At 44.8% G+C, this 27,813-nt stretch overlaps 1 protein-coding gene across 4 annotated transcripts; it reads left to right on the top strand.

The window, feature by feature from the left end:
• Positions 1-543: 543 nt before the first annotated feature.
• GJA5 (gap junction protein alpha 5) lies at positions 544-26,487 on the top strand. Of its 4 annotated transcripts, none has more exons than XM_055102271.2 (4): positions 544-730; positions 16,032-16,190; positions 18,852-20,836; positions 22,060-26,487. In XM_055102271.2, the coding sequence occupies exon 4, from the start codon at positions 22,093-22,095 to the stop codon at positions 23,167-23,169; it is 1,077 nt and encodes a 358-aa protein (XP_054958246.1). In that variant the 5' UTR covers positions 544-730; positions 16,032-16,190; positions 18,852-20,836; positions 22,060-22,092; the 3' UTR covers positions 23,170-26,487. The 4 variants fall into 4 exon arrangements, with proteins under 4 accessions (XP_054958246.1, XP_024782024.1, XP_003809237.1 ...); XM_055102272.2 differs by lacking the exon at positions 544-730 and adding an exon at positions 12,042-12,302; XM_024926256.4 differs by lacking the exons at positions 16,032-16,190; positions 18,852-20,836.
• The last annotated feature ends 1,326 nt before the right edge of the window (positions 26,488-27,813 follow it).

Genomic DNA, 27,813 nt, shown 5'->3' on the forward strand with positions numbered 1-27,813 from the left:
AGGCATCCTCCCACTTCCATGACTCACCTCCTCTCATTCCAGAAAGTCATGCACAGGAATTAATTTATAGGTCCTGTCCAGAGGTCTTTAAGTAAACAGTGCTACCGGTCCTTTCAGCTACCCAGGCAAGCTTGACTTCAGGCCCCAAAGAGGAAGCTAATGACTTGTAGTTACTTTGCTATTGTTTTCCGAAAACAATCTGACTTCCTTTTTGATAGCCTCGGAATTCCTTCTTTACAAATGAAGGCGCTGGAGCCAGTGGAGGGCTGAGCTGGCCAGCTCAGGAGCATAATGCTCTCAGGACAAGATCTCCTTTATAAACAAGCTGCAGAGGCTCCTTAAAGGATGGTGGGCAGACCCTGTTTGTGAATGGAGGGACTTCTGTGCTGTCTCTGCCTCCTTCCTAAGATCTCACCTCTATCCCAGAGCATATGACAATAACTAAGGTGTTTTGTGTCCAAAGAACAAATTTGTGAAGACCATCTTATTATGACCATTCTTAATTCTTATTATGACAACAAAGTTGAGGCTTACTGACTTGCCTGAGATCACAAAACAACAAATGGACAAGGTTAAAATTCCATCTCAGATCTCCTGACTCCAAGTTCACCTCTCTCAAAGAGGCTATGAAGATGCAAAGAGAAGGCATCTGTCTAAAGCTGGCGGGCTTTGGTCTATCCCCCGAGAAGGGAATTTGGTCTATCCCCTGAGAAGGGAATCTTCATGTTAGGTAAGAATCTACATTTCAAATTTACTGTATGAGTGATAAATCCCTGTCCTTTCTTCTGGTCTGGGCTGGTATTAGGGGAGCTATTTTTGCACCTTCCTTCTACCAGAGGTGCCTCTGCTAGAGGTTCTTAGTAGAGTCCCTTCCTGCCACAACAAAAGATCCCCACTGGATTTCTCTGAAGAGACTGTACCCCATTGACTTTTTCTTGACTTTTAAAAATGGTGTTTATGAGAACTTTTTTTTAAGAGAGTTAGACTTGTCTCATTTTTGCTTCTGTGAATCCCCACACTACCCCTGTCCATGACCACTGCCATGTAGAAAGAAAGCTGCCAATCCTCTAATCTCTTGTACATAGATGCACTTTAGCACTCTTTACATTGCATTCTACTTCTTGGTGCACAGGACTCTCTCCCTAGCCACCAGGAGCTTCAGGGCAGAACTTGTGTTTCATTTATCTTTGTATGCCCAGTCCTTGCACAGAGTATGTTCTCAGTATACCTTCACTGAATTAAGGACTAATGAGTGAATGGCTCTACAGAGCAGGTGCTGTTCCTCAGACTCTGGGAGGAACAACTGTGAGGGAAGCACAGGCTTACCTGAAGAGTAGTTGCCATGTGCTCTCAGGTACAAAGGGAAGGTTATATGTGAATGGTGCCTTTGGATGTGTGCAGTGCCCAAACTGCTTGGCTGTATCTGGTGGCCTTGCTCAAAGGAGGCAATGAAGGTGGGCACAATAGTTAGAGCTATAATCATCAGAACCCACGTTTCCATTGTAAAATCTTATCTCCTTTCAGAGTACTCTCCCATTTATAATTTAATTTTTATCTTCAGCATAAATGGCATGATTCATTGTATCTATATATCTATCTCTCTGTATATCTAGCTATGTATGTATATATAGAGAGGTATATATTGTATATTATATATAATATATATGATAGAGAATATTTAGCACTCACTACATGCCAAATATGACATATGTCTCACTCAATCTTCATAGCCAACCAAAAGCTACTATTGTTATACTCATTTTAAAAGCAAGAAGGATATAGAAATAGAGGGTCACATTGCTGCCAAGTGGTGGAGCCAAAATCTGAACCTGAGTATTCTTAACCACAAGGTTATTTGCCTCAAGTCCTGTCCATTCTACCTTGTGTATTCAGCCAAGTGAACGTGTGACTAATCTTTGAAAAACCAGGGAAAAGTTGTAATCTCCTAAATGCCTCTAATCCTGTATAATAGCTTGACCCTAGGAGCTAACGTTGACTCTAGACACTAATTTGGGAGGAAACGTAAAACCTTTGTTATTTGTATTAGTACGTTTTCATACTGCCATAGAGAACTGCCTGAGACTGAGTAATTTATAAAGGAAAGAGTTTTAATTGACTCACAGTTCAACATGGCTAGGGAGGCCTCAGGAACTTACGATCATGGCGGAAGGTGAAGGGAAGCAAAGCACCTTCTTTGCACGGTGGCAAGAAGGAGAAGTGCTGAGCAAAGGGGGAAGAGCCCCTTATAAAACCATCAGGTCTCATGAGAACTCACTCACTATCACGAGAACAGCATGGGGAAAACTGCCCTGATGATTCAATTACCTCTACCTGGTCTCTCCCTTGACACATGGGGATTATGGGGATTATAATTCAAGATGAGATTTGGGTAGGGACACAAAGCCTAACCATATCATTATTGAATTAGGCTTTGAACATCAATGGCTAAATTATCAGGACAGGTACAGGGTATTGTACCTCACTTTTACACACAAGGAAATACCTCTATTTCAGAGTGACATGTCTGAGGGTGTCTGAGTTAACAGCATATTTGGCAGAAAGTTTCTTGATCTTGTGTCTTACGACTTTTTTTTTTTTCAATAGACCACCTAATACTATATCTTGGACATGACTGAAACACCTTTCAAAATAAAAGAAAAGCAAGACCTTTTTGGTCTTGTGAGGTAGGTAGGGAGTGTGGATCAAGGATGCATAAGTTGTTAGAAGAGGAAGGAATGTATACCAGGGGTGCACTACAAACTCTAGACCTTGCTTATAATCAGACCAAAATATGAGGCTCTCAGTCTTCTTGCTTTCAGAGATTTCCCTCTGGATGTAGAGAGCAAATGCCATTCCAAGATCTCCCAGGCCAAGGTCTAATTTTTTGCTGTAGAATAAAATCCCCAGGCTGGGCGTGGTGGCTCACACCTGTGGATCATGAGGTCAGGAGTTCGAGACCAGCCTGGCCAACATGGTGAAACCCTATCTCTACTAAAAATACAAAATTTAGCTGGGCGTGGTGGCAGGCGCCTGTAATCCCAGCTACTCGGGAGGCTGAGGCAGGAGAATTGCTTGAACCTGGGAGGCAGAGGTTGCAGTGAGCCAAAATCGTGCCATTGCACTCCAGCCTGGGCAAGAAAGCAAGACTCTGTCTCAAAAAAAAAAAAAAAAAAGAAAGAAAGAAAGATTAAAATCCCCAGTCCTGGGACTCTCAGAGCTCAAGTGAAGCTGCACCCAGCTGTTGCCTTCATGCCCTGACTTCAGTGGGAGAGAATTAGGCATGGCTGGTAGTGGATACCCTCTCCTTTTCTCCTGTCCATGGAGGCTATTGTTCCAAGCCCACCACAAGAGTTCTTAAGCCTGGGATCCCAGAGGATTCCATTTGCCTTAAGCCTAAGAAGTATGGACATGATCTTGATCTTGTCTTTGGGATTAAAACTTGAGATATGATAAGAGTAGGCTCATAGATCAAAACACCAGGAGCAAGGAAGTCTGTGTTTCTTTTGCTTTCTGCTTCTTGGAACAGAGTGTTCTTGCCCTTTTTAGCCAGTAAAAGTCTTAAAGGGGACGGCTTATGCCTGTGGTGTCTGCATCTTAACCAGCAGAAAAGTGTGACCTCAGCCCACTAACCATGGCTCCAATTACCCATTTATGGCCTCCAATGAGGCACGGAGGACTCACCGTTCTTGCAATTAGATGCTGACAAATAATTTGCACATGTTGTCATGTAGGCTGTAAGGGAGGTAGCCCCGGACCACAGTGTCTTGGGAAGGAAACTTGTAGAGTCAGAGATTCACTGGGTAGAGAAGACATTGGAAGGTCTCCTCATTTCCCCCCTTGCCACTAGAGAGAAGAAAAAAAAGAAGCAATTTTCAGTATGCCAGTTTTAAAAGACATGTAAAGAAGGTGATGGTGCTTCTTCCTGGAAATCAGTGACAGTGCTGAACCACCTTCATAATCAGGGCTGAATACAATCTCTTCTCCTAGGGTTGGAGTCCATTCTTCTTGGGCTATCTGCAGGTCTGTTTGCTCCTACCTGGAGGGCCCTGTGCCCGCCTGTCTTACCAGGCCAATAGGTTTCATGAGAATTTCTTCTACAGCCATGGGGAGAAAGTGCCTAATCTTTCGCATCAGGTGAACCTTTTCTGTACTTATTGAATGATCTTGGGAAAGTTACTTAACTTCTCTGAGTCTGAATTTTCTTTTCCATGAAATGGAAATAATAACATACTATCTATCTTACAGTGTTGTGAGGTGAAAATACCTGGTACACAGAAGGCCTTCAATAAATGTTCCTCACAGCCATTAAAAAGAACAAAATCATGTCTATTGCAGCAATATGGATGCAGCTGGAGGCCATTGTCCTAAGTAAATTAATACAGGAACAGAAAACTAAATACCCCATGTTCTGACTTCTAAGTGGGAGTTAAACATTGGGTACTCATGGACATAAAGATGGCAACAATAGACACTAGGGAGTAATAGTGTCTATTGTATAGAAGGAGGAGGGAAGGAGAGAGGCAAAAGTTGAAAAACTATCAGGTACTACCTGCCCACTACCTGGGTGACAGGATCAATTGTATTCCAAACCTTAGCATCATGCAATATGCCCAGGTAACAAACCTGCACAGGTACCTCCTGAATCAAAAATAAAAGTTGAAATTAAAATAAATAAATTTAATTTAAATATAAAAAATATTGCTTTTTCTTCCCCTTCATTACAGCACAACAAAGAGATCACTCTGTATGAAGCTGTTTCCCAAATGATTTTTTCTCACATAATTTAGCACTTTATTATACCATCACTGACACACATACATATAGAATACTACCCTTTATACTAATTGTTTTGTCTCAATAGCTCTTTTCTACAACTAGAATGTCAGCTCCTTGTGGACAGGGAGGGCCCTTGTTTCTCACATAGAATAGGCTGGGCCCATAGGAGTAGCCAATGATTCCTGTTGAGATAAGACCCTGATTATAGTGAGAAAGTCTTTATAAAGTCATTTTTCTGTCTGTTTTATCTCAAAGTAAAAGAATGTGAAATGTGCCTAGTACAATGCCTGGCACGTAATAAATGTTGAATAAAGTTTATTTTGCAATCCCACCTCTACAGCCTTTCCTTACAGGTATGATTTACTAATTCTTTGACTGGATTTGGGCTTCCTCTCTAAATCCTGAGTCCTCCATATTTTGTAATGTGTGGAACACAGACTTTGATACTTCTTTCTAAGACCGTTTCTTGTGTGAAATATGAGGAAGAAGGGGAGGACATGGGAGAACCTCAGTTCCCACCCTTGGCCCTCGTCCTGTCCTTTTCTCTGGTGCATTGAATATCTGCTTACGGGGTCCTTCTTAGCTATGTGGTGATTGCCAGATTAAGCCCCTTTAGAGAATCACCTCACATCCACAGCCCAAATGACTTTTTTTTTTTTTTTCAACTTTTGTTAGTCATTGCCTGAGCCAGGTGAGGAATAAACCACATTTGTGAAGGCCTTGCTGAAGCAACGTAGCTGTCCTGGATGCCATGATGAATGGTCCCTGGGTGGAGAGTTGTTTGACCTCATTGACTTGGGATGATCACAGTCAGAGACCTCAGCCTTCTCCCAGCTCTGAGGCAAACTTCCTGGACTTTTCTAGCAAGCCATCCAGTTTCTTCACTGCTTTAGTTCTCTGTCAGCCAAGCACGAAGGGAAAATTTACCTTGTATACCCTGCTCTCCCTCCAGGGTCGTGAGTGTGTCTGTATCTGGGCAACTCTTCCCTTCTGCACATTCAGAGGAAAATGGCATTCTCCTGTCATCTCCAGGCCTGCCCGAGATCATCTCTCCTCTGGCAGCCCAGTGATCTAGGAGTGTACATTCCACTAAACCTTTCCCACTTTCAGACTATCTCCCAGCTGAGACTTTATGGGTTCTTTAACTGGCTACCTCCTGGATGGAGATAATAAGGTGTTCCTAGGTGTCCCCTGCTCTTGTAGAGAGGCTGGGATGTAGAGGCAAAGTCACAGTGTGAAACTCATCTCTGTTTTGGAGAAGCAGGGCTTGCTATTGGTTTCACATGCTAAATTCCATCACAGGACTTTGGTACAGCCATGGCAAGTACAGGCAGGGAGGAGGTTGTGTATTGTATTGTATTGCATTGTATTGTATTGTATTGTATTGTATTATTTTGCAGCCACATCTACAGTACCTCCATGTTCCCAACCATTCTATGTGCTTTTCACATACTCGTTAGTCCTCATGACAGCCCTGTGAAGTAGATAATATTCCCAATTTAGAGTTGAAGAAACTGAGATGCATAGAGGTTAACTTGCCCAATGTCACACAGCTAGTAAGTGGCAGAGCCAGGATTCAAACCCAGTCAGGCTGGCCCCAGAATCTGCTCTGATGCTGCATAAAAGTGGGGTAAACTCTGGCCAAGGAATCAAGAATCCTGCATTTGCTTTCACCAGGGATGTTGCCTCCCTTGAAACTGGAAATTCAGCCCCTTGCTCTTTTCCCTCTTGCTGATCTTGCTCATTCACCCATGAAAAATATAGCCCATTAAGGAAACATCTTTGCAGAATCTTGGAATGCTTGTGACCGGTGCTTTGCGGGAAAGGCATGTTTCAGGTGATGATGTGGAGCAAAGGGACCATTCTGGCTTCCTGCCCTGCCTCTGCCACATACTACTGTATATGACATTGACAAGTGGCCTTTTCTCTGGGCCTCAGTTTCCCTGGCTGTTCCAGATGATCACTGAAGTTTTCTTTAGTTCTCATAATCTGTGGGCTCTTAGTCATTGTTTTGTCTGATTTCAGTCCACTCATAGTAACCTCTGTTGTTGACACTTACCTCATTCCAACTGGGTCCACGGCTAAGTGTTTAAGTTGAGGAGTCTGGGGGAGAAGTTGGAGAATGGGAGGGTTTGAGGGAAGAGATACCCCCACAGTTTCTGAATTTGGTCACCTGTGGCATGTGATCTAACAAGAGCCAACCTTACTTTCATCAGTTCAATTCCAGTTGGGAGACCTGTTTGCGTTCATGGAAGGAGCAATAAGATAAATGTTGGCATTGGTGAAAACTTCTAATCCTGATTCTACCACTTACTTTACAAACTGGGTCACCATAATCATGTTACTTAATTTCTGTGAGCCTCAGTTTCCTCAAATGTAAAATGCAGAAAAGGTCTACCTTATAGAATTGGAAAATAGAATGATTAAGATAAAAATAGGCAATATATATATATGAAGTCTCTAGCCCAGTGCCTGATGCATAGAAGGTGCTCGCCTCTCTTTAGAGGAGAAGGGGAGAGAGTATGATTCTGGGAGTGAGGAATGCCCTACACTTTTGGAGCTGGGAGGTTAGCATTTCTTTCCTTTCAGGTTAGTCCTGGTGCCTATTCTGGGTGCTGGATGGTTGTGACTTGTGAGACCGTGTTTTCCTGTGCTGGCTTATGCTTAGTTCATTGGTGTGGGCATAGTGGAAATCCCAAAAAAGGCTTGTTATGTGAGTGAACACCCTCTTTTTTTCTGATGACGGGAAAAGGATGGGAAGAGGGATCTCTTGGGCAGTGCCAATTTTCCTGCTGATGCTCCAGGAAAGCCATGGCCTGGGAAGTCTGAGGCGACGCAGCAGAGGGGTGGGCAGGAAGAGACTTAGGGAGGTGGTGCACCAGCGGCCCGGGGGAGAGGCAATGTGGAGGACTGCTGTGAGGACAAGGACAACAGGCAGACAGACAGGGGGAGGGCTGCAGGGAGGAGGGGGCTCTGCCTCCTTGGGGGCCAGGGAAGGGGAGCACAGTGAGCTGAGGCTACGAGGAGGTGGAGGGAGGAAGACTTTTAGAGCAAAGACTCTAAGAGCACAAAAGAGAGAGAGGAGAGGGAGGGATTCAGAGGGCAAAAGGGGTGGAGAGAGAAAGAGTAGGAAGAAGTGGGAGGAGGGAAGGCGACAGATACGATTAAAAAGAGGGTGGAAGAGGAACAACTGACAGGCTCAAGAGCAAAAAGCGTGGGCAGTTGGAGAAGAAGCAGCCAGAGTGTGAAGAAGCCCACGGAAGGAAAGTCCAGGGAGGAGGAAAAGAAGCAGGTAAGAGTAGACTTGAATTTGAACAGCTAAAACTACAGGTGGATATGAAATAGCCAGAAGAAGGGAGCTTGGACTCTAGGCTGGATAAAAACAAAGCTCTTTCTTTCTACCTGTGAGTTTATTCCTTACCCCTCCCACTATTTCCTGTGATAGTGAGGTATGGATATATTAAAAAGGAAGGTTTAGCGAAGCAGCAGATAAATTACTTCCTTGATTTAGAGGGAGATGAAGAATTGCGAGTGGAGGGCCCTTGGGGTTCCAGCCTACTTTTGTGGAGTTCAGTCCTCTGGGGGCATCTTAGAAGTGGGTCACCAGTCCATTCCCAAGAACTTTTCTTAGAGGGAATTGGCCCTTTAAAAATAAAACCAACACTGTTTTACGATGCTTCTGCTAGGCATGGAATCTTTTTCAAAATGCCTTTAGCAGCATCTAGGGGAGTGTTTTGCTTTTTTTTTTTTTTCTCCCTAAGGCATGTTGGATGGTTTAAAAATATTCCCTGCTTAGTTTCCTGCAGAGTATCATGTCCCTGCTGTGCAGTGGCCACATGTGAGAGATCCAGGCTGCCACTTGCAGCCGGAGGAAAGAGGCATGTGAAACCAGCGAGGAAGCCCAGGAAAGCACCCACTGAAGGTCTCCTTTCCACTTGTGGTGTGAAGTAGGAGGCCATGGGGCAGAAAGATTCTGTTAGTTTCTTCCTGGACCTTTCTTCTGAGCATGCAGTGAAAGAGCCCAAACTCAGGGGCTGGGAGGCCTTGTAGCAGACACATCCCCATGCTGGGCCTCGGTTTCCTCATCTATAAAATGGGGAATTTGAAGTAGAAGGTTCCCTCTGGTTCCATTCAGCAGTAACGGTGTGTAAGGCTGTGATTCCATAGGCTCAAAGGCAACTCAGAACCACTGAAAAAGGGAGGCGCAACACAAGAATTTCTCATCCTGCTCTGTTGCTCAGTTTTTTCCTTATTCTCCCTCGCAGTATTCCATTATAATAGAGGGATTCCTTGTTCTCACTCCCCAGCAAATCACTGGGGCTGCTGTTTCTGGAAAAAGGCTCTGGCACAAAGAGTTCCAGCTGGCTGCGTGGGGAGGCAGGGCAGTGCAAAGAGCACCGAACAGGGAGTCAGAAGACCTGGAACCAGCAAAACTGAAGGAGAGAAGAGACCAAGGGGAGCGTGTGGAGGTGCAGCGCCTCTGACTGCTTGGTGCTGTGGCTCATGGCTGGGAACACCAGCTGGTATTTAGAGGCCTTCTAACCTGACTTTTACATCAGCAGGCCAAGCAGCCTCCATCCCCTCCACCCACTGTCCCCAGAGTCACAGCCAAGCCCAGCCCAGCCCTTGATTCACTGCTCTCTAGGGACAGCTCTGAACTTTCCACCTTCCTGCCAGGTTGCCCGGCGGCAGAGCTGTTTGGAGCCTGCTCCCCTGGCTGTCCCTCCAAGCCTTTTCCTCACTCAGCACCTGCCAGTGAGGAGTCCCAATGACCACAGTCTGCAGAGCAGAGAGTACCAGGAGGGGATTCTGTGGCTTCCAACCCAACACTCTCTGAGCATCCTTCACCCACACATGTGACGTTCACGGAGCCACAGCAGTCACAGAATCAGGCTGCCCTGCTTTGTCTCTGCCTTGGAACTCCAGAGGTGTGCTTGCTGGGCTCCTGAAGCTGGTCACTGTTCTTGCATCTTAACTGCCTCACTCCTGTCCCCTCTCCTAGTACTGCCTAAGGTCTGAGAACATTAGAACTGAAAGAGGTCTCTTCCATTACCAGCCTCCTTCTTTGGCAAATAAGGAGAACAAGGACTAGAGAAGGGCATGACTCGTAGGAGACGACACAGTGAGTCAGGGCTGATTGAGTTGGGAGAGCACCCTGCCCTGCTCACTCATACCGAGGGCTCTTCTAATGTCCATCCCCCGGCTGGATTTTCCTAGCCTCCATCTCTCCCTGAGTCTCCCTGATTCTTCCACTTGAGTGTCTCTACAATTCCATTTTTTGGTATTGACTCCCACCTGCCCACCTGCTCTTCATCGTTTACACTGGCTGTTCGTGGGGCACAGGCAGTGGAGGGCGCTGCCACAGTGCCGCCTGGTCTCTCAGGTACTGGCTGACCCCACCTCTTAGGACAGGGGACCTGTCTATGTGGATCAATCAGGACAGGAACTGGATGACCTGCCGTTTTCAGGGACAGGGAGACCCAAGGCCAAAGCTCTGCCCCCGTCCTAGGGAAGGACTCACTTACTGGGGATTCCAGTAGCTCTCTGTGTGAACAAACTCCCATAAGCACCAACCTGGGCTCAAGGGTTGAGCTGGACAAAGGGGAGAGATGACCATTTTCCTGGAAAGCTTCAGGGTTCCTGGAAAGGAAGCTGACTTCCTTACTATTGTTGGAAGCTGCTGGCTCCTGGTGATGCCAGCTTGATGCACTTTGAGAATAAATTGTTTCTGATATATTAGTAAATAATGGGCAAGTAAAATTTAGTATTCAACAGTCCACTGAGAGTCAGGAGGTCGCAGAATGAGAGGTATTGAAAAAATCACAGAGGGACCTTAGAGTTTATCTAATTGAGGGGTAGGGCCGAAGGAAGAACCTGGGCATTTGGAGTCACATTTGGCTAGGATTTTAGCTGTGTGATCTTGGGGAAATTATTTAATGTCTCTTACACTCAGTTTCTTCATCTGCCAAAGATGCTAATAAATATCTTCCTCATAAGGTTTTATGAGGATTAAATATTTTAAATGGCTATCAAATAGAAAGGCTTCCTACGACATATAATTCCAAGGAGGTATTGCTGGTTTTTTATGACCACAGAATTTTTTTTTCTAGGACTCCTTCTGCTGTCCTCTAAGCTGGAAGTCAGAAACTCTGGACTTGCTTCTTGGCTTTGCCACTAACTTGCCATGCTATCACAACTGGGCAAGTCACAGACTCCCCAGATGTTCTAACTTAGAGATGGAAGAGCCTCTACACTTTTGTTTCACATGTGAGCAAAGTGAGGCTCAGGGAGGGGAAATATCTTGTCTAGGATCACAAAGAAACAGCTGGAACCAGAAAAGAGCCTCTCTTCATGAAATGATAACATTGCATTTTCACAGGGGATTTCCCAAATCTTACTCCAACCTGGCAACTCCATGATTCAGAACCTCAGGAGAGGACAGAGGTGACTAGGGATCAAGATGTCCCTTACCCTCAGATCACAGAGTAGACAACCCCCTCTTTCTCTTCCAAGTAGAACTGAGCCTGCTTCAAACCTCTTATTGTGAGTGTGCCTTCTGCTTGGTGATCAGATTCAAAAGTGCTGCAGCTTCTCAGAAGAGAGGCATCCCATGAGGCATACATTTTATAATATGGAGCCATGTGGAGTCCAACTCCAGGCCCAAAATCTTGAGTTAAGGACACATTAGGAGGCAGGCTGGACTTGAAACAGGAATGAGAGTGGCTTAATTTGATTGGGCCCTACACCTCCCTGATTCTCCAGACTTGACCCAGGAGGTCTGGATGCCTTGTGAGATAACTAATTTATAGACAAATTCCTATACTTTCCATTGTCTGTGTTTTTCCCGTCTCTGACAGTTACCCTCCTTTACCTGTGCCACATGAGGGTCCTTGCTGTGTCACTAACCAGCCTGAAGCACTATCAGATTCTGCATCAAGTTGGCTAGTTGGATCATGTCTGAGAGGAGTTTTTACTGGAAATGTCAGAAAAGAAAACAAGGAACTAATATTATTGAGTGCCTATATGCCAGATACTGTTCTAGGTGACTCCACATGTCCACACATTACGTTATCCCCATGAATAAACATTCCTATTTGTTAGATGAGTTAGAAATTGGGAGGATAAGTGACTTGCCTAGGGTTACACTACTAGAGAGTGATGCAAGCAGGGTCCTAGCCCTACTAGTCCTTAGAGACCGGAAGTTCCTCCGCCTAATAATTGCTGTTTCTGTTGTTCTTGTTATGATTTCACATCAATGGAACACCAGAGCCTGCTGTTTGGCCAGCCAAGAACCGGGCAGTAGACACTGCTGCAGCCAAGAACACTTGCTGGCTAAAAAAGGAAATAACTTTCTATATGTGAATTCTGGCCAAATGATGGCAGAGGCCGAAGAGTCTGGGAATCCTGACCACTGTGGGCTGAGGGCCCCAGTGTAATAATTAATTCTAGGAACAGCATATGTAAGAGATGGCCAGCCAGTAAGGCAGAAGCTAAAAGGAAAAACGCTGGGTCTCTTCTGAGGCAAGGTAAAGTGGGAAAAATAGATGATGATAACTCTGAGAGTTAAGAGACTGGAGTTCTGGGCACGGGTTTATCATCATCTATCAGTCCTAGTCCTTGGTTTTCTTTCTCTTGTCAGAGACGTAGAGAGGATGTGGGCTTTAGAGTTAGGCTAGCTGGATTCAAACCCTTTATGCAGCATTTGCCAGTTGTGGCACTTAGTACAAGTACTTAGCCTCTGAGCCTCAGTTTTTTCATCAGTGAAATGGGGCAATCCTACTTTCCTTGCAGGGTTAATGGGAGGGTTAGAAAGTACAGTTATAAAGGGCTTCACACATGGGAAATACTCAAGTTAGTGTTGTTATCACTATTACTTTACTTCCTTGGACTCTTGTCATCTTGTTTAAAAATAAGGAGTTGAGTTTGATTGATCTCTACATTCCGTTCAGCTCTACTGCACTATAAATCTATGACAAATGGGGAAAATAATAAAGAAATGTGGGTATTATAATATAATTTTCATTAGTAATTAATTGCATGGGTACTAAGTTACCCCCTTGGAGCAATTAATAAGGACCTACTAATATTTTGTTGACATTTAATATCTCCATTTACTACTCCTTTTCATTCACTTTTCATATTTTTTCTTCCAACAGTTTAAGAAAATTATTTATCCTAGCACGAATCTCTTTCTGCACTTTACTCCCTTCTACTTCCTTGGCTTTGAAACAACTGTCTGCCAGCAGGGTGTCTCTGAGTGGACCCATCTGTTCTTGCCAGAATAAAATAATTAAATTTAAAAAGGAATTAATTATCTGCCATTGGTGCCACTGGCCAGAGTAGGAGGAAGACTGAAGTGAGTACTTCATCTCACTCATCTCTTCTCCTCTCTTATCTCTATCTTCCTTTCCCCTCTACAATGAACAAGGTTCAGGGATGCTGGCCCTCAGTGGACTTCTAATTCTGAGGAAGGTGCCCACACTGCCCAGCTCAGTAGCTACAGTTACATCACATGCCTGATCATTTCTCCTGAGGCTGAAGTAGTTACCCCAAATGTAAATCAGGAAAAGAATGAAAATCCTAAATGTAAGAATTAGCACCAGTCACTTACTATCAACTCCCTATCCGAACAATGATCTCAACGAACATTCCTGCTTCAATCATCTTATATAAAAGTGGCCAGCCTTTGACTGGTTAGGATTTTCCAAAGAAGGAACTTCAAGTGATTTAGATAGAGTTTAGCACAGTTGTCAAGGCAGGGACACTGCTGTCAGATGAGCTGGGAGCTCTTACTAGCAGTGTGATCTTGCTCAAGTTACCCTCTCTGAGCCCTGTAACAAAAGATGAGAGGCCAGCCATGGTGGCTCATGCCTGTAATCCCAGCACTTTGGGAGGCTGAAGTGGGTAGATCGCCTGAGCCCAAGAGTTTGAGACCAGCCTGGGCAACAGGACAAAACCCCATCTCTAAAAAAAAATACAAAAAATTAGCTGGGTATGGTGGTGCACGCCTGTGGTCCTGGCTACTTGAGAGGCTGAGGTGGGAGGATCACCTGAGTTCAGGAGGTCAAGGTTCCAGTGAGCTGTGATTGTGTCACTGCACTCCAGCCTGGGTGACAAAGTGAGACCCTGTCTCAAGAAAAAAAAAAAAAAAAAGAATAGTCCCCACTTCCTCAGGCTGTTGTGAGAATCAAATGAAAACAGATATGGAAAGACACTTATAGAGTGTCTGGCACATAGAAAGGTGTCAGTGAGTGTTATTTTATTTCCATTATTATTATTATCACCTAGATCCAAATTCTTTTTTTGTGTATGTAACTGGGTAAACTAGAAGACGTAGTTGGGAATATCAAAGGATAACAAAGATTACTGAAGTAGCTGAGGATCAAGACCACTTTCTCATGTAATTCTCCCTACATATCCATTTTAAGGAGAAATTATTGGGGTGAGAGGAAATCAGAAAACATGTACACAAATTAATAAGGTACAAAAGAGTTCTGACATAAAGGTTATGCTTGGTGCTTTGCTTTATAAAGCTACTTTGATGTCTGACATGGCAGAGGAGCTCGATAAGCACTTTCTGAACTAAACTGCACTGATATGATACTATTTCTCAGGCAGCCTTTCAGTGAGGCCCTTTGGGTCCTTTCACAACAGAATTTTCTTAATTGGGAAGCAAATGAACTCTGCCCTGCACCACATTCCACTGTATGGTGAGTGGAATTATAGCATGGGCCCAGGGGGTTGTTATTATTACTATGAATAACAACCTTTATGGAGAACCAGAGATCTGTTAGATACTGTCCAGAACATGTGTCGTTGTCCAAAATTAGACTCAGACTCTGTGGAGTGGTCTTGTCATCTAATTTTGACAAGCTTGGATAAGTTCCCCAGTACTATGAGGGGAGGAGGCAGTGAGAGAGTAGTCCACAGTGATGGAATTTCTGCTTGAGACACATTCATTCCTGCTGAGAGAACGGCTCTGTCACAGGTAGAAGAAACACTCAGTGGCTTCCATCTCCCTGGTGTTCTGGTCACCATCGTCATTGGGCAGGTGTCCCTATGCCAGCTTCCCAGGCAGGCCCCTCCACTGACATGCAGCATGGCCCCAACGTGTTGCTTGGCCTCTGTGTGCATTCTCATCCTTTTCTTCAGCAACTGGTAAATAATTGCCTTGATCAATTTGGCATTAGGTGTTTTGAGAGACCTAAATGCTATCAATTCATCCATCGTTGTTTTTATAAAGTACATACCACACTGTGCAGGGTGTGGTATTGAGCACTAAGGGGTCTGGGGTGGAGGGAATTTCAGGAGGATAATACAATGATGAACAGAAAAGCAGTTTGTCTTCAAAGAGCTCAGGGTTGAGTGGGAGAGAGAATACATGGCCTGTAGAGCAACTAATTCTCAGGTGTGTGAGACCTCCAAGGCTTTACGGTTCAGCCCAAGGCCCAGCTGCTGACTTGGGGGACACAGAAATTATTGTAAAATACTATATTAGAAAGGCTATTATGTGTGACTCCACAGGACAGAACTGGAATCAAGAGAAAGAAGAGAATTTTCAAGGCATCCCTATGGTAGCGCCTCACTCACTAGCAATATACCTTCTTAAGCAGGAGAGACGAGGGTGCAGTCACAGCAAGTGTGCTGGGAGGTACCTGTCATCTGCAGCCTACCTAGTTGATGCTGCAGCCACTACTAAAAGACTGCTACAAGCATGGACATTACTAATTGTGCAGTCCTTTACATCCCCAACCCCATTTGGAGGCTTCAGATTAGGCCCTCAGGAGCAAATAATGGACTAAGCATGGCCTATCATGTGGGTTGAGAATGACTCCAAACTCCTAGGCATGGCTGTTAAAGCCCTCCACAATCTGCTCCTGCCTGCTATGCAGACTCTCCTTCCATGCTCTGCTCATTGTACTCTAAAACCATGCTGGTTTTCATTTCAATGAATTTGTTCATGCAGTCTTGCCTTTGTCTGAAATCCCCTCATCTCTTCTGCAACTCCTCCACCCACTCCACACCCCTACAGACATCACATACCCCTAACTCCTACACCAGAGTTATCTCCACTGGGAAGTCCTCTCGAAGGTCTAAGAATTGATGAGCTCCACTCTTGGAGGGGAGATGGAATGAAACTTTCTGGCATGCACCAGACTTGAACAGAAACTCTGGAATGAAGCCCTGGTTCTTCCCCCATTAATTGTTTATTTGAACGAATCACTTTTATATGTTTCCTCCTCTGCAAAACACAGGCAATAACAATCACCCCACAGAGTGGTTATGAGGATTCATTCATTCAACAATAAAAATTGAATGTCTATAACATTCTGAAGGTATTCGGTCTTGAACAGAACAAATATGATCCTGCTCTCTTGGAACCAACAAGAGAATGTAGAAGCACATTTTGAACAGTATGTAAGCTTTTATTTTTATTTATTTATTGTGAGGTTTTATTTTTACTGCTGACCTTAAGAAGAAAGACTTGAGCCTCCTTAGGACCTCTTTGCAATCTTACTGCTAGCCAAACATTTTCTTCAATCATTAAGAAAGCATTTATTGTGTACCAAATGACAGAACCTAATGCAATAAGAATGCAAAGTAGAAGACAGGGCTTTTAACTTTGAGAAGCATACTACCCATTTGAGAGAAAAAGCTGTTAAATACTTCACAGAAGGAATCATGCCTGACTTTATTAATTTTTTTTTTTTTTTTTTTTTTTTTTTTTTGAGACGGAGTCTCACTCTGTTGCCTAGGCTGGAGTGCACTGACGTGATCTCAGCTCATTGCAACCTCCACCGCCCGGATTCAAGCGACTCTCCTGCCTCAGCCTCCTGAGTAGCTGGGATTACAGGTGCCCACCACCACACTGGGCTAATTTTTGAATTTTATTAGAGATGGGGTTTCACCATGTTGGCCAGGCTGGTCTTAAACTCCTGACCTCAGATGATCTGCCCGCCTCGGCCTTCCAAAGTGCTGGAATTACAGGCATAAGCTACCACACCCGGCCGATTTTATTAATTTAATAGACATCATTGAGTGCCCAGTGTGTGTCAGGCCTTGCACCTCTTTGGTACTGTTCTCATTACTCAGAACAGTGGTAGGCACATAAAGGGGACTCAGCAAAGTATCTGCAGGTTGGCTGATAGACAAATGTTTGGAAAACAAGTCTAAGGAAATATATAACCAAGTTTGAGGATGTATCCTCCATGCTGGATGGTAATTAAAATTGCTACCATGTACCAGATGCTCAGTCTTCTGGAGTTCAGGGGACACCAAAGAGGGCTGAGGTCAATTTTAGAAGACTTATCCATTTTGCTGTAGATTTGCAGAGTCAGAGGAAGAGGTTCTGGCTATGAGTTTATGATTAATCTGGGTTGCTCTGAAATGATTTTCTTTGAAAAACACTGACCGTGTAGGGAGACCACAAGAAGGAGCACTGGGCCGGGCATGGTGGCTCACGCCTGTAATCCCAGCACTTTGGGAGGCCAAGGCGGGAGGATCAACTGAGGTCAGGAATTTGAGACCAGCCTGGCCAACATGGTGAAACCCCTTCTCTACTAAAAATACAAAAACTAACCAGGTGTGGTGGCACACACCTGTAATCCCAGCTACTCCAGAGGCTAAGGCAGGGAGAATTGCTTGAAATTGGGAGGCAGAGGTTGCAGTGAGCTGAGATGGTGCCACTGCACTCCAGCCTGGGTGACAAAGCGAGACTTCATCTCAAAAAAAAAAAAAAAAAAAAAGAAGCACTGGATTCAGAATGTAGGTGCCTGAGCTTTATTTCTGGTCATTGGCCATATAGTACATTAAATAAAAGCATAAAATGATTCATGCTCACTATACACAAAATCCTTCCTCTGGCCCTCTTCCTCTTATCTAAGCACCATGTTGCTATTGCCAAACAAGTTTCCTAGTGGCCCCTCCAAAATTTGCTTTATCTCAGGATAGGACAAGTTGAAAGAGGATGTTGAAGGTTTGGGAGTGAAGAACCTTTAGAATTGGGATGGTTCTCTTCCAGGTTCTAGGGACCATCTCTTTTTGCCTTGCTGATTTCAGAACTTGTATCAGTGGCAGAGGGCTTTAGAACACAATTCCCTAGGACTCTCCCCAAAACCCATAAACCAGATTCAGGCTCCTGCCCCACATTCCCATGACACCTTATACTTCCTTTATGTTAACACACATTGTGTTTTACTGAAATCATGTATTTAATGTCTGCTGTTAATAAAGGGGTATAAAGGCAGTTACACTCAGTGAAGTCAGGGAATCCCTTGTTTGTTTCCCCTCCTTCCTGCTGTATCCTCATTGTCCAGAATGATGGCTGGCACCCTGTAGCCACTCAATAAACGTATTAAATGAATTTTAAAAAGGACATTCTAGGCAGAGGGAACATAAGAAGCCAAGATAAATGGGTGAGAAATGGTGAGATGCATATAAGTACATGTGAAATTGTGTAGCTTAAGTATTGAGTGTGTGAGTGGAAAAGTGGAAAAATGATAGCATAAGACTGTACAGGGTTTCATATGGCAAGTTAAGCAGTTTGGACTTTCTAAGTGGTAGGAAGCCAGTGAGGATAACTGCTAAAGCAGTGAGGTAAATTGCCATTGTGTTTGATAGCATTTATTCGTGGCATGGGCAGCTTCCTTTGCCCCTCCTAATACACTTCCTGCCAAGAAGCAGATAATAATCTACAAAGTATTTTATATGCTATACGCCCAGTAAACTCACTGAGTATCTAATCTACAAATTTCTTTGGCTGAGATGGGGTATCCAAAGGGAGCCAACGTAGCTGGAAAAGTAACTACAGCCAGAGACCTTTCACATTATAAACTGAGCATCTGGTACATGGTAGCTATTTTAAGTTTCTCTGACCCTGCCTGAGCGTCAGCAGGAAGTCATACATGAAAAACCCTTCACCCTATTTCCTCTGCCTGGGCCCAGGAGGTCTGCCTCACCCCTATACCTCCTCAGATAGTTTCTCTTTTTCCCTCCCAATAAGATATCCTTCCTAATACTGCTTTTCTGGTTTTCCAAGGTGTTCCTTTCTTGTACCTGTGCTTTACCTCTTCCAGGTGGAATTCCTTGGACAGCAGTGAAGGAGTCAGCAGTCAAGCCTCTTGGCAGACTAGACCAAAGGGTCACATTCTTTGCCTGGAACTATTTTTATACTTCCTTGGGGACTTGCAAGGAATGAGTGACAGAGTGAGAAGATCAAGGGAGAAGTCTTCAGGGACTGAGTGTGGAAAACTTGCCCCAAATCCTGGAAGAATATGACATTTGTTTCTTTTTTTTCTATTTCCATTTTCCTCTCATTTCCTCCCCTTCTGCTCTTGCTCCCATTTCTTTTCTCCTTTGTAATGCACCTTTCTCTACTTTCTACTTTCTCTTTTTCCCTCCTTCTTGTACTCTCATCCTTCCCCACCGCTCTTGTTGCTAGTAATGGCTACCTTTTATTCAGTTCTTATTTGCTGAACACTGTGTTAAGTGCTTTGCACGCATCATCTCATAGCACTCTATGAGTTAATAGTATGTCCATTTTGCAGGTGAGGAAAGTGGAACACAGATTGAATCATTTATCTAAGCTCAGCAGATGGTAATAGAAATTTGTCAAACCTCAGTAAGCTAACTCCTGCATCTGTCTTTTCTTAACCCTACATGGTCTTTTTCTCCATTTCCAACTCTCCCTTGTCTTTCCCTTTTCTTCTCTTCTTTTTATGCCTCCCCTTCTCTCCCTCCCTCTTTTTCTCAGACATTTACCATAGTTCAGTCACTGCACGTGTGTGGCTGACCCTGAAGGTGCTGAACACTGTACATGTGCCCAGAAGAGAGGACAGACAATTCAAACTCTTATCTAATCAGCCATTTTCCTTTTGAGCACATGCTCCACAATTTTCCACATCTGGAGGCTGAAACAGGGGGCGCTTCGCCACCTAAGGACATGGGGCAGATGTCTGATCACAAATGACAGGAAAGGCCTCAAGACCTGGATGGGTCTTTGATATAGAGAGGAGCAGAGATAAGATGCTTTCCGCTCACTCAGGAACTCCCTCATTCCCAGGGACACTGTATACTCTCAAGTTTGGGGACCTGGGGTCTGAGAGAATACAGGGCCAGGAGGTTGGTCCCTGTCAAGGCAACAATCAACTCAAGAGCTGAGGAAGCCTGGACTATGAAATGCACCACCCTGACCCCATCTTTCCCCATAAGCATGAAGAATGTTCAGACAGAAACCAGGAGCACGTTGGCAGCAAAGATATGACGGTCAAAGTTTGAATTTGACAAACCTCTAAGGACCCACCCAAATCTGAGGTTTATGATTCTAAGAAAGGAATATTTATGCTCCATTCCCTCCGAGACGTTTGTCATCCTGTTGGTTAGGAATGGTTAGAGGCTTAAACTGTAAGAACATTCGTTATTCACTAAGTAAGAATTCTGGAGGTAGGGAGCCTCAAGAGTTGCTTCAGAGGCCTCAGGGCACTGGTTGACATTTCTGAGATTCTCTGGACAGCTTTAGACATCTTGGTTCATACAACTCTGTCCACAGGCAGGAAGCGGTGGGGCTAAGTGAGGCTCACTCCTATTCACCGGGGGATGGGAGCACTGTGAGTAGTCTCCCTCCTGTTCACCAGGGGATGGGAGCACTGTGAGTGAGGTTCCCTCTTGTTCACAGGGGGATGGGAGCACTGTGAGTGAGGCTCTCTCCATTTACTGGGGGGTAGAAAAACCTTTTCTGGAGCATTCCCTCTACTTTAGATTCTCCCCATACCTCACCTACCAGAACTAACTGCAGAGGAGATTAAGAAAGTGATACCTGGCTTTTTCACCCTGCCAATGGGAGGCAGGCAAGAAACAGGGAATTGGTTTTCTATTGGGTAGGAAACAACAGTGCCTGTCAGCCCCTCCTTCATTCACTCAACTAAGATGTATTAAACACCTACTCTGGGCCAGGCTCTGGTGATACAGAAGAAAAGACAGTCTCCATTTTCAAACAGTCCCTCCTGGGAGAACACAGACAGGCAGAGGATTACAACACAAGGCGGCAAGCACTGGGAGACGAGTAAGTGTCCCGGGGGCCATCACAGGAGCTGAAGAGGCTCAGCTTGAGGGAGGAGGGGACAGCTGGAGGAGGCAATGACTGGGTTAAGTTTTGAAAGGTAAATGGGATTCAGCTAGGGGTGAGGGGACATGTAGGGGTACAGAAGGAGGGCATTTGGGAAGACTTGGCATGGCTGGACAAAAGGAACTCATGTGGACAGGCAGGAACAGGCTGGAAAAGCAGACAAGGGCCAGATGAGGGAGGATTTTGTAAGGGACATAAAGTTTTGGGACATTTATTCTGGACATAAGGGTGGGCAGATCTGTGTGTGGGAACCTTATTTAAATGAGACACAGAAACTTAGCAGCAGGGCGAGCTGAGCTGTGTGGCTGGAATGGCTGTGTTGCACCGAGGCATGGGAGATCAACATTGCCTTACCAGCCAGGGGAAGTGAGCATTCATCTGTGATACTGTTAGCTGGTGTGACCAAAGCACACTTTTTGTTTGCCACCTCCCAACACAGCTGGTCCATGCTGGATGGTTCTGATTTTTGCAGAGTGCTTCCTGAGGGGCCAAATTTGCCAATCCCATCCTCACTCTTTCCTCCTCCACCTAGTTCTGCCCTCTGGAGCCATAAAAAAATTCCTTTTCCATCCAACAGCCATTTAAACATTTGGAACAGTTGTGGAATGATTTTCAGAATATCACACACCTCATATCATTTAATCCTCAGAATTCTCTGGTGTAGCTATTCCCATCCCCATTCGATAAATGAAGAAACAGACTCAGTGAGGTAAATGCCCAGAGTCACATTTGCAGACCCCAGTCTTGTGTTCTTTTTAATACTCGTGTTTCTCCAGGTGCGGTCCCTCACCGCCTGCATCAGAATTACTTGGGCTGCTTGTTGTAAATCCAGATTCCTGGGGGCCATCCCAGACCTCCTGAAGTAGAATTACTGGGGCAAGAGCAGAATCCATATTGTAACACACACCACGATTTCTAGATCCGTTAAAGTGTGGGAGCCATGCTCTAATTTTGCTAATATGGCTACTCTGAATCTTCTCTTTTATTTTTGCTGGGAAAGGAGAGCGAGCTTTTCGTTGGTTGCTTTGACTTCTAAGTTGCATTTTCTTAAAGAACCCATTGGATGGATGGATCAGTGGAATCCCAGAACATGATAGACATTCCAGACCTTCACAGAACATCCTTCTCCTTTTCTCTCTTTCTCTCTCTCCCATTTGCAGAAGTTTTGGCATCTGTTCCCTGGCTGTGCCAAGATGGGCGATTGGAGCTTCCTGGGAAATTTCCTGGAGGAAGTACACAAGCACTCGACCGTGGTAGGCAAGGTCTGGCTCACTGTCCTCTTCATATTCCGTATGCTCGTGCTGGGCACAGCTGCTGAGTCTTCCTGGGGGGATGAGCAGGCTGATTTCCGGTGTGATACGATTCAGCCTGGCTGCCAGAATGTCTGCTACGACCAGGCTTTCCCCATCTCCCACATTCGCTACTGGGTGCTCCAGATCATCTTCGTCTCCACGCCCTCTCTGGTGTACATGGGCCACGCCATGCACACTGTGCGCATGCAGGAGAAGCGCAAGCTACGGGAGGCCGAGAGGGCCAAAGAGGTCCGGGGCTCTGGCTCTTACGAGTACCCGGTGGCAGAGAAGGCAGAACTGTCCTGCTGGGAGGAAGGGAATGGAAGGATTGCCCTCCAGGGCACTCTGCTCAACACCTATGTGTGCAGCATCCTGATCCGCACCACCATGGAGGTGGGCTTCATTGTGGGCCAGTACTTCATCTACGGAATCTTCCTGACCACCCTGCACGTCTGCCGCAGGAGTCCCTGTCCCCACCCGGTCAACTGTTACGTATCCCGGCCCACAGAGAAGAATGTCTTCATTGTCTTTATGCTGGCTGTGGCTGCACTGTCCCTCCTCCTTAGCCTGGCTGAACTCTACCACCTGGGCTGGAAGAAGATCAGACAGCGATTTGTCAAACCGCGGCAGCACATGGCTAAGTGCCAGCTTTCTGGCCCCTCTGTGGGCATAGTCCAGAGCTGCACACCACCCCCCGACTTTAATCAGTGCCTGGAGAATGGCCCTGGGGGAAAATTCTTCAATCCCTTCAGCAATAATATGGCCTCCCAACAAAACACAGACAACCTGGCCACTGAGCAAGTACGAGGTCAGGAGCAGACTCCTGGGGAAGGTTTCATCCAGGTTCGTTATGGCCAGAAGCCTGAGGTGCCCAATGGAGCCTCACCAGGTCACCGCCTTCCCCATGGCTATCATAGTGACAAGCGACGTCTTAGTAAGGCCAGCAGCAAGGCAAGGTCAGATGACCTATCAGTGTGACGCTCCTTTATGGGAGGATCAGGACCAGGACCAGGTGGGAACAAAGGAGGCTCAGAGAGGAAAGACGTGTCCCTTCTGAACTGATGCTTTCTCACTGTCATCACTGCTTGGCTCCTTTGAGCCCCGGGTCTCAATGACGTTGCTCATTAATTCTAGAAACTATAACCAGGGCTCTGGGATAGTAAGAGAGGTGACAACCCACCCAGACTGCAATTCCCTCCCCACCCTCTACCCAGTATACGAAGCCTTTCAGATTACTCATGAAACAGGGTAGAGGGAAAGAAGGGAAGCATGGCAAAAGCTGGCCTGGAAGGGATAGCCAGAGGGATAGAATGACTCTCTCTCTACATACCAGCAGCATACCAAATGCGTTCTCTAAGTTCCTACCTCCTTGACCTGATCACCCTCCCTCCTCCAAGGAAGAGCTCAAAGTTCCCAGCCAATAGACAGCATGAATCAAGGAACTTGCATTATATGTGCTCTTGAATCTGTTGTCTCCATGGACCATTCCTCGGAGTAGTGGTGAGATGGCCTTGGGTTGCCCTTGGCTTCTCCTCCCTCTACTCAGCCTTAAAAAGGGCTTCTTGGAACTTTACCAGCAGCCTCAACTTTACAAATGCCTTGGTATGTACCTCTGGCAAATGCCCCACCTTGGTGATGTTGCAACCTTTCCTTCTGCTAGGGTGTACACCTAGCCTGTGCAGGTGTCAGCTCTGCTAGGGAGTCACTGTACACACAAACTCTACTGGAATTCCTGCCAACATCTGTCACCCTGCAGCTCCTTTACAGTTCAATCCAATGATAGAAACCATCCCTTCCCTTTCTCCCTTGGCTGTTCACCCAGCTATTCCCTGAAGGCCTTATCAACAGGAATATCCAAGAAGCTGTTGTCCTCTCTCGAACCCTGACCAGATCATCAGCCACTGAGGCCAGTGGAATTTCCCCAGGCCTTGTTAAAACAAAGAAAGCATTGTACTTCTCGGATTCCCCTTGTGGAAAAAAAAATTCTGCTGTGAAGATGAAAATTAAAATGGAGAGAAAACACTGGAAAACTATTTTCCCCTCCTATTTACTTCCTTTGCTGACTGCCAACTTAGTGCCAAGAGGAGGTGTGATGACAGCTATGGAGGCCCCCAGATCTCTCTCTCCTGGAGGCTTTAGCAGGGGCATGGAAATAGTAGGGGAATCTCCAGCTCTCTTGGCAGCGCCTTTATTTAAAGAGCACAGAGATTCCTGTGTCTCCCTAGTGCCCCTAATGAGACTGCCAAGTGGGGGCTGTAGAAAAGCCTTGCCTTCCCCAGGGACTGGCCTGGTTTCTGTATTCACTGGATCCATAATGGGTTGCTGTTGTTTTGGATGAAGGTAAACGTTGCTTGGAATTGGATACTGAGACTTATAGAGAGATAATTACATTATTAAAATGCACGTGTGTGTGTGTGTGTGGGTGCTGATAGAATGGGTAAAGGCTAGGGGAGTCCTGAAATAAGGAAAGGAAACCACAGAGAAACTTGTGTCTTCCTGCTCTCCTCTCCGGCTGCCTGGCAGTTATTAACCTAAACAGATAGGCACAAGAGGTTGGGACAGAGGAGGGTAAAGGCTCAGAAGGAGGTTTAACCTCTGACTCACCTGCCCATCTCTGGGCCCTCAGCTGACACTCGGATGCTATTGTTGGGTGGAAAGAAAAATGAGAGTGGAGAGGTGGAGGAAAGTGACTAGGATGCCATTTAGGAAGGAATGTCTGATCATCCCGGGTCCCTGGAGGGGACACATTTTAATCTATTGCCTAGCATTAATATTTTCTCTCCTTCTATCTCTGAAATGTTTTATGAAATGAGTGTTCTTGAATTAGAAATTCTGTGGGATCAATCTTTGATGGTGAGGGTTTTAGAAAGGAAAAATATGGTAAAATGTGTAATTTGTCTTAATAAAATCTGTCTCTACATCTATCTCTCTTTTGTTGTCCACTTCATGCTGTGACTACAAGAGAAGGATGGCAGACTTGGTGGGGAGGGGAGCGCTTGGACTATACCCATCAGTAAGCCAGTAATGCAAAGAGCTTTGAAGTCAGGCATGCAATGGTTAAAATTCCAGTTGCTAACTTACATCTGGACTCCAGCAAGACAATCTCTGAGCCTTGGTTTCTTCATCTGTAAACTGGGCCCCATTAATATCTACCTCATGGGGCTGTTAACTGAGCTGTTAAGTACCTCATAGGGCTGTTAACTGAGTTGACTGTAAAGAGTTTAGCAGAGTGCTTGGGAAATAACAGTCATTACATGGTAATTGTTGTTATTGTCTGATTATTTTTGTTATTGTTTTGAATACACAGTATTTGAAAATGGGATGTTGAGGGATGATTCCAGAAATTCCCTTTATCAAGCCCACAATCTGCCTAATGTGATCAGATTAACTCACATTATTCTATTCTAACAATTAGGATAGAATTAAACAGGAATTCATTTATCATCAATTCTAGGAACCATAGGCTCCAGGAGGTGATACATAAAAAATAAAACAAAACAGAACAAAACAAAAAACTAACAAACTACACAGAGAATAGGGGAGACCTGACCTGGACCTAAAAATGAGAAGGCTTTAAAGAAGTATAGACCCCAAGGATGAGTCTGTGAAATAGGTCTTTGTATCACCATTTTACAGATACGTAAACTGACGCCCAGGAGAGCTCCCTGAGAGTGGGGCTGCTTCTCAGTGGCTCCCTATTGATATTTCATCTATTTGGAAGAAGAGAAATAACTGTTGCTCCAAACAAAGGGTCAAGGGACCGGCCACTTAGCCTTTCACCAACAAATGGGTGTCATTTCTGAGAGAAGATTAGGAAAGACAAACAGAAGTGTAATCTTAACTACCAATCAGTCTTGTTTATCAGGGCAGGAAAGCTTTTTAAAAAAGGTCTTGCAAAGAGATCATAGAACGCATATTATGACACCAATATGGAGACTTAGGAGTACACCTGGCCTCTGTCTGAGGATAAGGTGCTCCACCCAGAGATACCGCAGTAGTCCAACCAGAGAAAGCACTTGGAACCCATTTTTTTCTCCTAGAAAAAAAAAAAAACAGTCCATCTCACATTTTTATAAACATAGTCATTAACATTTAACAGTTCATTATATGCTGGACTGCAAAAAGTAAGGAACTTATAGTAAGATTTCAACCTCATGTATGTCTACTCTCATTTTCTTTCTTTCTCCCTCCCTTCTAAAGCTTCGTCACTAAAGAGCATAAGCTGGTTGGTAATAGAGTGAACACACTCAAGTTGCAGGCCTCTTTAGGCCCATTTCCTTAAATTGCTTCCTCCAGTGCCAGATAAGACCAGAATGTTTCATTCCAATGGCTCAAGTGTTTAAGTGGTTAAATGCTAATACTCCTGTGTAAAATCATAGTATGAATGGGTTTCAGATTTTTTCCTAATAGCAAATTGCGATACCAGAGAGAAAAACAAAAGAACAAGGACGGTAGGCACCTTGCAGGCATCTTGAAGGATTGCTGTCATGATGTGGAAATCAGGAAAACAGCGAGGCTGGAGGGAGCTGCCCACGTCCCAATCCTCAGGAAGTTCTGGAAGCCCCTGCAGTTGGTCCTTGATAATAAACAGATTTTTTAAAATCCTAGATTTTTAAGTAGAATATGATTAAGGATTTTCCCTTTCATTGGTCACTTGATGATCATCAGAGATAGGCAGAGTCTATAGTTTTTTATTGTTTCAAGTGGAAAATATTGTCACTCAACAAAGAATTATTGACCAGCTATTTTCAGGTAGGCATTATGTTAGGCTTTAGGAGTATAATTTTAGAGACCAGACATGATTCCTGCCTTTTGGATCTTACAGTTTGGTAGGGAAGGCACTCTAACACAAATAAACAAATAAAATAATTTTTGTGTGTGTGTGTGTGACAGGGCCTCACTGTGTTGCCCAGGCTGGAGTGCAGTGGCGCGATCTTGGCTCACTGCAAACTCCGCCTCCTTGGTTCGAGTGATTCTTGTGCCTTAGCCTCCCGAGTAGCTGGGATTACAGGCATGCAACACCATTTTTAGTAGAGATGGAGTTTTGCCATGTTGGCAAGGCCGGTCTCGAACTCCTGGCCTCAGGTGATACACTTGCCTCAGCCTCCCAAAGTGCTAGGATTACAGGTGTGATTCACCACACCCAGGGCTAAATAAAATAAATTGTGACAAGTGTCATGAAGGGAACAAGGGGTTAACAAAGGTGGGCTGAGAGATTCTAGTATTCAGATAGGGCAGCGGAAAGTCTTTTCTGAGGAGGTAACATTGAAGCTGAGATGTGACAGTTTAGAAGCCAGGCACTGATGCGCAGGGGAGGAACCCAGGTGGATGAATCTAAATTCCTTCCAGAAAATTCCAGAATACAGCTGTCCCTTATCTCAGTTTAGTCCAACATTTTTGAAAGACAGAATTCAAGTAGTAACTAAAACAGCATGGTTTGGCGCCAACTGTAGCAAAACACACATACCTCTTTCTGCAAAAAATTCAAAGGACAGTAATCTTTTTACTCAAGGAAGCAGAAGGGGCATATGTAAAATATCTGAATTAAAACAAGAAAATATATGTTAAGTTCTAAAAGCCCTATTTTTTTTTTTTTTTTTCATGATCAGGAAGACTGTCAGA

The sequence above is a fragment of the Pan paniscus genome, chromosome 1 (assembly GCF_029289425.2).
Source record: "Pan paniscus chromosome 1, NHGRI_mPanPan1-v2.0_pri, whole genome shotgun sequence".
Taxonomy (NCBI): domain Eukaryota; kingdom Metazoa; phylum Chordata; class Mammalia; order Primates; family Hominidae; genus Pan; species Pan paniscus.

Coding starts and splice junctions, on each gene's coding strand:
- GJA5 (XM_055102271.2), top strand. CDS start 22,093: ATGGGCGATTGGAGCTTCCTGGGAAATTTCCTGGAGGAAGTACACAAG.